Here is a 14,744-nt window from a genome sequence, read left to right as displayed (position 1 = left end):
TGGTATTGCAAATTTTTTGATTAATTTATTTTGCAGAAATGTACAACAGCAGAAATTCCGCGCAGATACTCAGCTGGTTTTATTGTCTTACTCTACAGAATCCTGTACATACCGAGAATAGAGACATTTACAGAAAAACATAATTTCTCTTTAGAATACCACTTTTTACAAGACTGCAATTATACAGTAGTCATCTCCTTCCAGCATTGCCTATGTCAGCATATGGTTTTATTCTTGTGAAACAGGCATGTGGTAGAGATCAGTTCTTCTATAAATATACAGTTTATGTTAGTCCTTCTATGTACAACAAAAGACAAGTTACCCCAGCAAAAAGTAATGATACTTATATATCAGTACAGATTTGAACTACAGACCCACTTCTTTAACGAAGCTTACAGTATGAAAAAATAAGGATACCTCTTACCTACTGTAATATTTTCGTCTTTTAGTTTCTTGTGGAGGAGACAATGATACAAGCATTGCTTGCTTTGTGAAAAATATATTATTTTAAAATACCAATATACTGTCCTTCAAGTTAGAAAAATATAATTATGTCCTACAGAAATTTTATTGGATTAAAAAGCATATAAAAATATGGACCATCATTTCAGACCATATATGAAATTAGAAATAAAGCAGAAGAAAATGTATAATTATTTTAAAATATATCTTCTGGCTCAGTGAGCCACTTCTGATTTTTCATAAAAAGAGAACAAAGCTTATTTAGAAATTTTATGGCCAGGGACAAGTTTTGGCTACTGAGTAATAATACTACATTGTTGTTGTGGCTGAAGAAGAGCCAATGGAACATGTTTACACCCATTCAGTTTAGAGGATAAAGAGTACTGTGGTCACAGCAGAAACAGCTGAAAAATACCAAAAGGGGATTGTAGTTTAACAAAGGGCAAAGCACCTTTCTTACAGTTTTTATTTACTTTGCATGTAAAAAGCGCCCAGTCTGTACGGTGCAGCGGTGCCCCAGCCAAGTGCTCTCTCAGGCTGCTGCCCTGAAGGAGCCCAGTGGCTGCAGGTGCCTCATGCCAAGAGCAGCCAAGCAGAGGCAGCTGCAGAACTCCAGGACCTCACAAACTGTTTTGGTTATTTTCCCACTGCTAGGACAACTAAAGATTCAACCTGTAAGGTTAATACAGGAAACCAACAAGCTAAATATTTTTATATTTTGAATTGTTAAAAGTGTATGTCTTTTAATCCAAATTAACTTGTTTCTAAGACCAGAAATCTAGCCAGTCATGTCAACTGTAACCAAAGCTGTGCTGGTTATGAATCTTCCATGTCTGGACAGCAGATTTCCATGCTCAGCTTTCTTTCTTTTGGTAAGTTTCTCAGTGACGTGCCCTATGTTGAGCTTTTTCTCCTACACTAGAAGTACTTCTGCAACTCACATTGCTCACTGCTCTTGCAATGCTGAAAAGTCCTGGTGTGGAATCTGCCTCAACAGCACAGCAGAACAAATGCCACCAGGGACATTGTTGCTATGCTTCCCAGGAATGCAGGAAAAGAACATTAATGCAGAATATGCTGTAAAGATTTAAGAGGTTTCATTTTGTAAGGATATTTGTTTAGTGGGAAGGATTAGCATTATCATGTTTGATAATGAGGAAGATTGGAGAAACAACAAATTATCAGCAAAGTAACTTCTTGGTTTTCTGTTAAGTTCTGTAAGAAAAAGCAGCTCAAGCTAGAATTTATCCATTCCAGCACTGCGTAGCTGGCAGGAACCTAACTACTGCTTGCTGACTCAGAGGAAAGCCATCCCTGGACTTACACTGCCCAATGCTCCACAGCTGTTTACCTTGTATATTTTGGGGAAGGGATTTTTTAACATTGTTTTTCCCTGCTAAGAGAAACAGAAAAGGTGAAGCCACACATTTAATACAAAAATCAAATGCTCAGCTAATACACCATACTAACTCCCTTGAAATTAAGGAAGCTGTACCAATTTACAGCAGCACAAGAACGGGCCCAGTGTATTTGACATGTTTTTGCCTGCCCAGAAACTACCACGCTATTGTGCCCTCTTAGTACCACAGTCCCTTCATAGCTCTGATTCTTTATCTATCTCATCTAGATAATATTCATCATCAGTGGTGGTATCACTGTCTGAGTCCGAGTAGGCAGCTGGGTCTTCCCCGTAGGTATCAGTCAGCTCTCGGGGGGATGAGGCAGCTGATGACATTTTGCTCCCAGCAGAACTTGAGCTTAGAAGCTCAGCCCTGTTTATAGAAGAGCTCTCTGTATCTCTGAAAGCACCAGGGTTATTAAGTAGACATGGTCTCCATAATCGCCCTTCTGTAAGTGACCTCTTGATATTTTCCAGGAAAGCCAGTTGTTGCTCTTTGCCAAATATACCAAATTCCACAGATGGATACATTAAATTTCTAGTGCTGTAACATTTCTCATCGTCTGACGCCCAGTTTTCATTCTCATCACAAGACAACAGCTCTGAGTAAGATTTAAATCTCTTCCCGTGTATGCCGTCTTTGGGTAGAATATTGCTTCCTGAGGCAGAGGTCTCAAGGGAATCTCGAGCACAAATGCCCTCAGAGAGGTGCCGCTCACGCTGACTTTTCGCACGGCTCTTGCGCAACTGATAGCTATTGAGGTTAGCGTTTTCTAAGGCAGCAGGCTGAGAGGTATTTTGACGCTGACCAAGCACTGTCTGGGAAGTCAGGTTTTGCTCTGGACATGTGTCTGCCTGCAAGCAGCTATTTACATAGGTGTTGGAGTTTTTGTCAGTTAAAAGTAGCGAGGGAGGAGCACAGGTATGACTGCTAGCTCTTCCTTTCTCTTCATCCAGTGGGTATGAGGTAGTAGCACTGGGAGCAAGGGGCTGGCTTTTGCTTTCTAATCCGACATCAAGTGTTTGGGAATTCTTATTTCTTGTGGTTACTCCTTTATCTGGATATAGGGTTGTGAGTCTTGGCCTATTCTCCACTTTCACTGCAGTTTTTTGAGGACTGATGGCTTCCTTGTGTGTATATGAACTTGTAAAAGGCCTTCTTTTGCCGTTAACAAGCGAAGAAGGATCATTCTGATTTTCAGGCTTCTTATTATCAGCTGTTCTTGGTCTTGGAGTATTCTTGGCAGAGTTCAGACCGTGATTCTGATTTTCATTGTCCAACTCCAGGAATGGCTGGTGGGAATCTGCTGAAATCAATGAGTCAAGGGACATGCTGACCTCTAAAGAAGTAGCACTTCCATCATTCTGTGAAAAAATGTTACTTATGTGTGGTTTGGGGGGTAAATTTTTACTTGAAAATTTACGACTTGTTTTGTAAACAGCTGCCAATTTATTTTTAATTGAAGGTCTGTTTTTCCTTTTTTCTATATCTTTGACTTTGTCTCTTGTGCAGTCAGAGAGAAGCTTGCTCTCCTCTTCTGCACTCTGTGTTATGTTCTGATCTTGTGTAACCCTGGGCACTTTATCTTTCATGTTCAGATTGCCCTCATTATGCCTCTCTGATTCCTGAAAACCACTGTAAACTTCACCCATATGAGAACTCTGTGAGTTTTGCTCTTTTTTAATTTTCGAATTCTTTACTTCATCTGTATCTGTGCTAGCCACTTTGTCTAGCTGAAGAAATGGATCAGCACTGGAAGCAGTGCTTACCTCAGATGTTTTGCTTGGAGACTCTGGAAGCACTTTGCTACAGAAGTTTGAACCATTCTCTTTTTTTCTTGAACTGTCAGCCCTTAACTGCAGCCCACTAAATTTATTATTACACATAGGGGCAGTTCGGCGTAGGACATCTACTCTCTGTTTAACTTGGGCACTATCCCTGTACATATCTTCCACAGGAGGAAGTGGCACATCAGCATGCTCTGTGTTACCACTCCTTCCAAGAGAACTCTTCTCTCTGGAGCGGAGGAATAAACTGTTCAGATTTTTCTTGTTCACTTTTGGGGGCTGAGAGCAAGTTTCAGAGCTTCCCTTCTGTACAATATTTTTATTCATTGAATTAGAATATAAAGGCTTCTCTAAATGTCTGGCTGGCTTGGGAGGGGTTGATAAAGTGGACATTAGTGGTGTTGCTCTTTGTAAAATTTCCTTCTTTTCTTTTACATGTATTTCTGCCTTTTGGCTGCTTGAAGCATCAGAAATGGCCTTACCTGACTTAGCCACTATTGCAGTGGATTGTGGGCCACCAAAAGAAATTTCTTTTGTCACCACATCAGAAAGTACATTTTCTGCTAATGGAAGACATGCTGAATTATCTTTCTTGTTAGGTACCACACTCACTGACTTCTCAGAGCTAGGGGATAAATGAGAATTATCTTCTTCACTATCAACAACAGTTCTTAAATTCTGAGGTGTGACCAGAACTGAAGATACTTGGTCAGAAGAATATGAAGACACCTCTTTTTCTGAAGTAGTAGGGAAAAAAACATTTGCTAAACTCACATGACCTTCATTTTTCTTGTTTTGTATTCTTGGTGACTGAACAGTTTCTTTGGGACAAGGTAAATCTGCATCCTCTGAATTATCTCTAAAGAGGCTACAAAATGTTTTTGAATGCCTCCGTGGTAGTGTGTAATAAATTGAAACTAGTTCATGATACTTGACATGATCTTCATCAACACAAACTGTAAATGTGCTTGTGGTTTTATATTTCTGCAAAAAATTTCCCCCTTCCTTATAATCTGAAAACACAGAGGATTCTCTTCTGCTTAGATGTTTACATCTGTCTGTCAGATCAACTGATGTACTGCTACTTACTGAATCATTACTATTTTTGGTTAAAGGACTGTGGTAGTCTTTGTTACTTGTGGCAGCATTTAATGATGCTGATGTTATAAAGGAACATTTTGGGTCTAAACAAGACACATCTCTTTGATTAGAATAAGAGGTGGCAGCTCTATGCAGAGTTTCAGACCTTAAACCATCGTATGTTGTTCTGCTTTCTCTAGGTAAAGAGATGGGTGTCTCTGACATAATACTACCAGCAATGCTAGCTGATTTTCTAGGCAAAGTGTAATAAATAACAAGGGGGTCAGAAGATTTGGAGCTGTTTCTGCCAGGGGACCCAGTAATGCTACAGCTACTGCTATGTCTTGGCGAGCTGTCTTGCTTGTGAAACCTTCTGATACAAGGTGAAATACTCCTCATTTTTTCAGTTCCGTTTTCTAGGCAAAAATAACTTAAACTGTTTTCAGAGGTATTGGGTTCTCCATCAAAGCCATGCATATAAATATTTCCAGAATTTCCATTTCGTGGAGAACTAGTAGTAACTTGCCCATTACAGTCCTTAGTAACTAAAGTGCTTGCATTTTGCAGTGTTTTCTGTGAAATCTCTTTGCTAACACTTGTCCTCCTCATGTCAGCTGTTTTCCCCGCTTCTGCTTGAGACTCAGTAACAGTGCTATTTACCGAAGAGCTAGTTAGTGTTCCTAAGCATTTAGCATTGTCTTTATGAGAAAGTGCTTGTGGAGAGTTTTGTGAGAAACTAGATGAGAGCTCAGGAGGACAGGACAACATGCCTTGACAGTTTGTTAATTTTTCAGTGGATAGAGCAGAAGTAACATTCAGTAGTGCGGACTGTCTCTTTGGAGTAGCTTTGTGAAGGGCTTCTGCATTCCAGCTATCCTGTTTGGTGCTCTCTCTTTGTGCTGCATAATGCAGATTATGTTCCCATTCTTTCTGACTTGGAAAAAAAGGTTCCTTCCTGCTCCCATCAGCTGGCAAAATACAGGGAGGCTGACTGAACAGACTATTGGGTGGGCAATCATTTTCCTTCATTTCTACATTTCTTTTATCACCATTTGATGTATAAATTTTTGCAGTATCTCCTCTGGCAGTGGCTTGGGCTTGTCTCTTTGATGTCATTGTATTAAAGACAGATACATCTCTTTGCCACATGGCAGAAGCAGGGCTGTTAGGGGAAAAACTCCGTGCATTGATGTAGCTTGTATCTGCTTGTTGAGGAACTGATGGTAACAGCGTGTCTTCGTCTGGCTGTTTCACACCTTCAGCCTTTTCCAGGTGTGTAAAGTCTGGCTTTTTACTCCTTTGGGTAACGACAACTGAATTCCTGTTCAGTCTTGTAGGTTCTGGTTGGTCCTTTGAATTGGGAAAGACTGACTCATCAGTTCTGATACCAGATGAAGAAACAGAAGAGGTACAACTTAGCCAAGGCTGACAGCCCTCAGTGAGTTCTGAAAAATTTCTGTTTGCACTTCTTGTCATCCTTTTGATACTTGTATTTTCTGGAGAGTACATGTGAAAATCATTCTGCAGGCGCTGTGAACCAAACTTGGCATTCTTTGCATGTGCCCACTGCTGGTCATTTAAATTAGCCATAAATGTTTCAAAGCTGGCATCAGGGGAAATAAACACATCATCACTGTAACACTGAGGAATATCAGCCCAAGAAGGATAGTTGTCTTTTCTTCCATAAGAATTTTTTTGGTTTGCATACAACCTCCTATGAGGAGAGGTGTCTCCATAGTAGGATCTAGAGAGATTATTTTCTGATTTGTATAAAGGATAGTTTTCCCAGTTGTCAAAGGGCAACGGAGAAGTAGCTTTGTCAGGGCAACTAACTCTACTAAAGCAATTACTGCTTGAAATAGATCTTCTGTAGTGGTGTTTTGAGTGGTAACTTGGGTATTTCTTAGTTTCTTGTAAAGAGCTGGGATATCTACCATGGTCTGTAGCATGAAACTCCATAAGTGATTGAGTTCTAAACATTGTTTCTGGAGTTTGTTCTGAAGAGTCTGGTGTGTTGTTCCATACAATGGAAGACAGAGGAATTCTCTTTGGGTTCTGTCGACCAAACCTTGGTACAAAACCATTCTTGCTCTCTCTTGCCAATGGATGCTGTAAACTAGATGCTGAGAGCTGATCAGAAGATACTGATGATGGACATCTCCGAAGGGAACACACAGAGTAACTTCTGCCAGCTGTATCCCTGTTCATACAAGCCTTGTGCCTAAATCCGCTGTTGTGTGTTATGGAGGGGGGATATAAGCTCCCTTCCGAAGAGCGCCCGAAAGAAACGGCAGAGAGCCTCCTGCGGTGCAGACGAGGATTTCCATCGGCTGCATCACCATAACTGCAATCTTCCTGAAAGGCTGTTTGGTGCCAGTTTATATATGCACTGTGTAACTTCCTTGGTCTGATGAAAATTTTGTGTTCATCTTTGGCCCTTAGTGTTCTCATTCCATCTGGGAAAAATGTGCTAGGCATGTCACTCCAGTCATTTCTCTGTTGCCCCCTACTAACAGTCTGCCTCTTTGAAATAGGGAATGCGCTACTACTTTGGACATTTGATGCACTGCTTGTAGAAACAATCCTGTCCAAAGGGTCTTGGGTTTGTTCCTGGGCCAGCTGGTCATCCAGATCACTTAGAACTGCACAGGGAAAAAAAAAAGATACTTGGTTTTGTTTTCTTTAATAATCTTCTGACTGCTTATGTTAAAATGTTTCATGTACTACATTAATAATCAGAACTGGCTTTAAAAGGAGTCAGCTTCTCAGCATTCAAAACCCTTCCTAAACCACACATTCTTCCTCCATAGGACTTTTCAGTAGTCACCCATTATGACTACAAGAAAAAAAATGCTCTCCTCCATGACTGCTCTTTATGTAAATGTTATTCTTTATGCTATTTAAAAGAAAAACAAAACAATTTGAAGTCTGAGTCCTCACTCACTGTATGTGTGTGTATGTGTGTGTGTAAACGAATCTGTAAGCAAAAAAATCCCTGAAAATAATTCACTAGGCAAACACAGACCTTTCTGTGTGTTCACAAAGCACAGTTATGACATAACTATAAGAAAACAGGATCCTGCAAACCATCAACCAAGCATATTCAATAGTCTGGCATGTCCATTTTTATTTCATTCATAAAAAAAGTTCTCTTCTGAATTGTATGAGCACTGAAAATGGCTTTTTCTGGATAAGAAAGGGTAATTAAATAGTTAGGAAGCTGTGATTCAATCTAGCAACAAATATGTATTTATATAAATATATATAGGCAACCTCATGAACTGGAATTAAACACTATGTAGCTCAATTAACCGAGATATTCAGTCAGAAGACTGATAGCAATGTATTAAAACTATTTTTATTGTCAAAAGCAATTATGCCTTTGCTAATTATATTCTGCTATTTTCAAAATACTACAAATAATATACAATGGATATGATTGTTTTGTTACAGAACTTCCTAATCCACTTAAATACATAAGACTGAGTGGTCAGTCATTATAGACCTGTGCTAACACTACAAAAGCATTAAGAAAGCGTTGATAAATGTGTACAGTTGGAAGTAAATATGATCCAAAGGTACTAAAATTCTCCATTTTTCCTAAGTTTAGCTTCAGCACACAAAATAGAAGACTCCTGAGAAACCCAGCTTAGAACAAGCAAAAGAGGAGTTGTTTCTGAGTCTTCCATTGGGAGGACATGAGCCAAGCTGAAAAAGAACATGCAACTCTTGACTGGGGGTATAAAAAGGCTCCCAGAAAACTCACTGAATGCCATAATGCCTCTTACTTCTGTAGTTTGTGGCTTTACAGTTTATAAAACCATCCAAATAATTCATCCTGACCAAAATTATGCATGCAGGAACCTGGGATGGAATTCTCATGTAACCCTGTGTCTGCATCTGAGGGGTGCACTACGGGCTCCTGGCAGAAACAGCAGAGAGAGCTGTGCACAGTTACATGGGATTCTTCTGAACTGTACCAGTATGAGATGAAATGCACTCTAAGAGTGATCACTGACATCTCCTGAAATCAGTGTTGGAGTAGACATTCTGCTGTCAGACAAAGACAAGAAAAAGTAGCCACTCTGCTAGAAATGAGCCATTTTTTACAGGCTGTGCTTTTGCAGAAAATTCTTTTAAACCACAGTCACTTCTGGTAACAATACTATCAAGCAATACTGAAATAAGGACACACACTTACCACTGAAAATCTCCTTCTCTAGCTGTTCATTCCATTCCAGTGTACTTTTCTCCATTGTTTCATTTTGGTTTGTATCAAAAGAACGACCACTTGTTTCAGCTGGCATTGGGGAATTACACATTTCAGCCTGTTAAAAATTGTAAGGTAATCTGGTTTCAGTTCTACATGTGGGTTCAAATCACATTTCACATATCACATCGCAAACTGTGTCACAAATTCCAGAGGTGAGTAAACTCTGTCAGTCCATTAAATAAAGTATTATTAAAATACACAACTGAGGGTTGTAAAATTGCATGCAGTTTATAGACTTCTACACATATAATAAGGAGAATTACTCATCTTGTCCTCATCCTGTAGCATGTTTTGGATAAGGGAATAGTTAACTTGTTTTATCCTAATGCATCCTTATTGCATTGTATCTCTCAATTTAGTTTTCCACAATTACTTCTTCCTTAACCAGTGTATTTTAAAATTCACCCACTGACCTCCCAACAGAGATTTAATAATTTAACACTACAGTCCATTTTCTTATAGGAAGACAGCACTTAGTGGTAAAAGTGGGAAAAATGTCATCCTATTCTCCATCTGTGTTTGGATTACATGTTAAACTGAGAGGTTCTGTCCCACCCATTTTTCTCTAAGCTTACAGTCTCAGGTGGTGGAAGTGCAGACAACTATTTAACTGCTGAATTATTTTAGCTGAAACTTTTCCTCCTTTTTTCAAAAAAACCCCACCCTACTACTTTTTTTGTTCATCATATTAATAATATTTTACTCATCTATCTATAATATATCTTTATATAATATGTTTCTATAACAGACAGGATTCCCTGATAAGATCTTTGCTCAGTCATATATTAAAATATATTATCCCTTTATTTTTGAAATATGAGAGAAGGGAGGTGTACATCCTCTGTGCCTTTGATTATACACTGTATACCTTGGTTATGCCACCAGTTGAAGATGAGGAAAAACATTTTAGTAATACAGCATAAAAAAAATAATTAAGATAGAAAATATAATCATTGGAAGAAAATCTGATATTTCAACAGCATGCACTTAAATTACATCAGAAATAAATCTGTTTTATCCTTAAAATGAGCTTGTGCTTACAAAATGGAACATCCATCCATCCATCCATCCATCCATCCATCCATCCATCCATCCATCCACCCAAAAAAAAAAAAAAAGAAATTCCTACTTCAAAATTTACATTTACATGGTAACTCTGTGCATGGAAATGTTGCACAAGAAGTTCTAGATTACTGCCTGCCCAGGCCAGCTACTCTTTTTCATCCTTGTACAAATGAAATGAAACAAAGTAAATACTAGATTATTGTTTAGTGGGAGTTTTGATCTATTTACAGGTTGGTTACAGTTGCCAAGATATGTGAAGGTCCTGACCTGGGAAAATATCCATGCAATTATTCTATCGTTATGAGAGAACTGAATCCAGCAGAGCTAGATGTCCTAGCTAGGAAAGCTTTGGAATTTAACAGACAAGCTCAGTCTACTGCATGGAACAAGTTCACAACGCAAAATTTTACTCAGCATTTAAAGCAAGAAGTGCAAGAATACTATTTAAACATATGTTAAAGCAACAGCCTATACCAAGGGGACTACTTTTTGAAAAATTGCACAAACATTGCAGACAAGAAATGGATAAGCTACTTACCGTTGCCATTTCTTCCACTTTTGAGGGTGGGCTAGCAGAACTGTCATATCTGTAGGCAGAGGGATTTAAATGTTGGTTTTGAAAAGGAACTTGCTGTAATTTCATCAGGTAGCAAATATCCAGCAGCTTCTCATTTTAACAACTATTGAGAAGCATCTGAAAAAAAAACTTGCTCTATGAAGAATCCATCCTTACCTCCCCACTGCCAATATCCTGCAAAAATAAAGTGCTCAGAAAATGTACCATTCAGTTTGGCCTTGTCAGCTTGCAAACTTCATAACTGCACAGCCAAAAATGAACTCAACCTACTGACAACTCAGTGTCTGCAACAGAGCTGTTTCAATCCAGCATTATGGTAAGATGGTATTCATTCTTTTTCCAAACAACAATAATTTAGTAGGTACTCGTCATAGCCTAAGTTATATACTTGTTAAGTTCTGACTGGTTTGCATCTGCAAGTCTATTGTTTTTCTCTTCCGTTTCACCCTACTCAGATGCAGAGCTGTGCTCTGTCCCTGCAAAGGAGGAGAGACAGACAGCAGATTGGTTTTGGTGTGAACTTTGGAACCTGCTGCTATTCACCCAAAACAGCCTTTATTTACCAATTTTTAAGACATGTTAGAAGGCTCATCTGCTTTTCTAAGCTATTTAAGGCTGCAAGGGCTTGGCAGAGAACTGGCTCTAGCGTCCGTGAGTAATGCAGTGGTTAGAACAAGCCGAGAAGCCCCAAACAAAAAAAGTATTCTGTTTGATGGGGTGACTTGCAGACAAATACAAAATAAACGAAAGAAACAAGAACAGGACTAGACGTCACTGAGTCTATTCAAGTCTGCAGATCCTTGTTTTACAACTAAGCAAACCCAGTCCCTTCAAAAGCCCTGAAGGAAATGTTGTTCAGCCTGTGCTGATTGCCAATTCTTCCTCATCTCAGAAACTGTTTTTTTCCCAGGAAGTTAATTCTTGGGAGAAAATGAAGTAGGGAAAGATGGTTCTGCTCAGTCCTGTTTGTCTCAAAGTCTTTTTGAATGACCTTGTTCTTAGGCTCTTAAAGCCTCCCTTAAAGTGCTCAGGCAGACTACTTTATTGTGCTTCAACAGCAAGTATAAACCGGCTTGTTGGCAAGTTCTTTGTGGCCCAGCCTTTCCTCCTGAAGTGCTTTGTCATTTGTTTGCAATGTGCTTGCAGGCAGGGAAGAACAGTTGAAAGGTGCAATTTGTTTTTGCTTCTGTAATTGTGAACTGTAAAACCAGGACTCCTCTCTGACATGGGGTCCAACTGAAACCAAACAAGACTGTTAATTTCAGCGGGCTTAGGATTCGGCTAGACAGTCTGAATCTAAAATTCCTAATTTTTCCTCGGAGCTCTGAATAAAAACAGCCATTAAATCAGGGGGCTTCCTCCCCCTTTGAATGAAGTTTACAGAACCAGAACTCAGAAATGTATGTAGCTTTTCCTTTAAACTTAAATAAAGTTGTGTTTTAATGCTTCTAAAACAAATTAAGAACGAAACTTACATTTCAGAGCTTTTACAATGATTTCCTGAAAATTAAGTTCAGTAAAATCCTGTGGCTTAGCAAGTTACCTTACTTTTACTTATGTGCATAACGAAAATGCAAAAGCTTTGTTAGAAGCTTTCTTCTTCAGCTTTACTGTGCAAAGCAACTCTTTGGCAAAGCCCAAGAGCGCAAAGCTCTCCCCACTTGATGTTGTATTAATTGCTCCTTGCAATGAACCTACGTGAAGTAGTCATATTAGTTAGAAACGTCTTCTGATAGTCTAGGCAAAATTTAAATTTTCATTTGCACCTCTGGCACTATTCTAAATTCATCTGTGTCTTTATTGTCACTGTTCTCTCAGAAATAACTGCTCATTGCATCCTGCTTTATTTTTCTCCCTGCTAACTTACACTGACAAGGTTATTTTAATATTTTCTTTATGCCAATCTTTCTATTTCCCAAACTGCCTTATTAGTTTCTATGAACTGTTTTAAATTTTCCAGCATTTCAAAATTAAAGTTTTTCTTACTTTCAGAGAAATATTGCTTAATTTTAGGAAACAGTAATTCAGTTTCTTTTTTGGTAAATGACACTGAGCAATGTTTATATTATTTTGCACACAATGCATATACACATATTTGTAAATATTGTCTATTATTCATAAACAGGAAAGAAGCAAAAATGATGTCCAAGTTCAGAAATATTTGCCATCTGGAAAATACTCCTCAGTATGGAAAATGAGAAATTATATGTTCTACTTTTCCACTTACATACATATGTATCTTTTTAATGACAATCAAATGGAAGATTAAAAGTAAAAGATGACTATCACTACTGGTAACAATAATGAAAATCCATGACTTAAAATCTGCTGTGAATTAGTATTTCCACAGAGGAAAGGCACCTGTCTTCCCCAGGCTACCACCAAGCTGTCTAATGTCAGTATAATCCACTTTCTTCAATACCATTCTTACCAGTACTACGTAAGAAGCCAACTAAAAACCAAACGCATAACTCACATATGCTGAAAACACAATTAAACAGCATTTTTATCCAGGATGAATCACACTTACATACATAGAAAATAGTAAGGATGAATTCAAGAACACTGACACCTTTGAACCGAAAGTGATCAAACTGCCTTCAGACTACAGTTACAAACCTTTTATTAGCATCTTCTGTATGTCCATGTGAGCGCACTCCTTCCTGCAGCATCCATCATTTATTCTCACAGTAGAACACCACCGCAGCTGCCGAAACTGTCTCTCCAGAACCGAAAGGACCCTCTAACCAGACATTAATGTTTAGCCTTGAAAAGCTTCTGCCATTTAGGCTTACTTAAGGATTTACAGTGCTGCGTCCTATAGTGTTTCACTAGCTCTCCAAAATAACTCTACCTGGTGAGAGGCAGACTGTTTCAGTGCTTTGCCTATGCATAAAGCAAACCACATGCCACGGCAACACCTAGAAGAGGGTGGGGGAAGTTTTCAACAGAGAGGCGTGACTAGAAAATGTAGCAATCAGCTCAGTTACACGTCAGGATTGACTTGTTTATTTTTCAAGTTATGCTTGGTCAGAAATCAAAGGCATCTGAGCCTCAGATACGATAGATTTTCCATGGAAAAGACAGATAAACACACACAAGAAAAGCTGATCTAATGAGTAGGCACAGTTTGGGGTTTTTTGCCTTCTTAAATTAAGAAATTTAAGTGCTTAGGTTCTACATTTCAGTGCTTAGGTTCTACAGCAAAGCCTCGACCTTCATGTGTGCATTGGCTACCTCACTGTGCACCAGGGTAAAGCACCCTTGAAATCTGATTCTCAGTTACACAAGTGTCCCTTTATTCTTCAGGGAAGACTGGCCCAGCATTTCTGTGTTCCAGGATAAGGGACATTACCAGGTCACAAGAAAGAGGAAGGAGAAGATGACAGGTATGGAGCAGTGTTAACACTGCATATTCTTTTTCTATGTTGTGTTGTTATGTAAGAGAATTGTTACTAGTGAAAATCCACAAAGCTAACCTAGACAGCCTCTACTTAAACCTCTCCTTAAATCTCCTGCTTTGATACAAACACTCCACAATAGCAAGCTGCTCTGTTACAAAACCTATGTATCTGACTAATCATAATTTCTTTAGAGGCTTGCATTCCCTGTCATTGTTTATTACAGCTGTTCCTTGTCTTACTAACATGCCAGCAGGGAGCCCCAGGCACAGACCAGAATACCAGTCTGAGACTCACTGAGCTTTTTTAACCAAAGATCTTGCACCTTTATACTTAGATTGCACAGCACTGCACAATGCAGCTCTGGCTGTGATTGCCAGTCCCAAGCATTACCCTAAGATGCACACAAGAATAGTAAGACTTCATTCACCTGTTGCTGACATACGGCCACACAGGACAAAAGTTAGAGAGATCAGGCAGCCTAACCAGCCTGACTGTAGCTTCCCCCACCCCTTTTCCTCTGAACAGCAGCATCAGCCCTGGGAATGGCAAAGGAGAAGGATGCTCTTCAAACAGCAGCTCCAGAGCTGCGTATGAGACCAACTTTGGTTCAGATTCAAAAACCAAAGTAAACCAAAGCAAACCCAAGTACTGAATCCAAAGCACTGACAAAGAACGGAAGGCAAAAGGACCAAGAGC

General features: G+C 39.1%; 1 protein-coding gene across 1 annotated transcript; it reads right to left on the bottom strand.

Annotated features, from left to right (window-relative positions):
* Positions 1 to 23: 23 nt before the first annotated feature.
* EXPH5 (exophilin 5) lies at positions 24 to 13,523 on the bottom strand. The gene is made up of 4 exons (XM_041487432.1): positions 13,264 to 13,523; positions 10,606 to 10,654; positions 8,931 to 9,057; positions 24 to 7,371 (listed from the first exon to the last, which is right to left on the bottom strand). The coding sequence occupies exons 1-4, from the start codon at positions 13,314 to 13,316 to the stop codon at positions 2,057 to 2,059; spliced, it is 5,544 nt and encodes a 1,847-aa protein (XP_041343366.1). The 5' UTR covers positions 13,317 to 13,523; the 3' UTR covers positions 24 to 2,056.
* Between the last annotated feature and the right edge of the window lie 1,221 nt (positions 13,524 to 14,744).

Source organism: Pyrgilauda ruficollis, unplaced genomic scaffold (assembly GCF_017590135.1).
Source record: "Pyrgilauda ruficollis isolate IOZ18807 unplaced genomic scaffold, ASM1759013v1 scaffold8, whole genome shotgun sequence".
NCBI lineage: Eukaryota > Metazoa > Chordata > Aves > Passeriformes > Passeridae > Pyrgilauda > Pyrgilauda ruficollis.
This window is presented reverse-complemented; position numbering and strand designations above follow the sequence as displayed.

Coding starts and splice junctions, on each gene's coding strand:
- EXPH5 (XM_041487432.1), bottom strand. CDS start 13,316: ATGCTGCAGGAAGGAGTGCGCTCACATGGACATACAGAAGATGCTAAT. Junction 9,058..10,605: donor AAGTGGAAGAAATGGCAACG/GTAAGTAGCTTA, acceptor AATTTTTAACAG/GCTGAAATGTGTAATTCCCC. Junction 7,372..8,930: donor AGAGAAGGAGATTTTCAGTG/GTAAGTGTGTGT, acceptor TTCCCTGTGCAG/TTCTAAGTGATCTGGATGAC.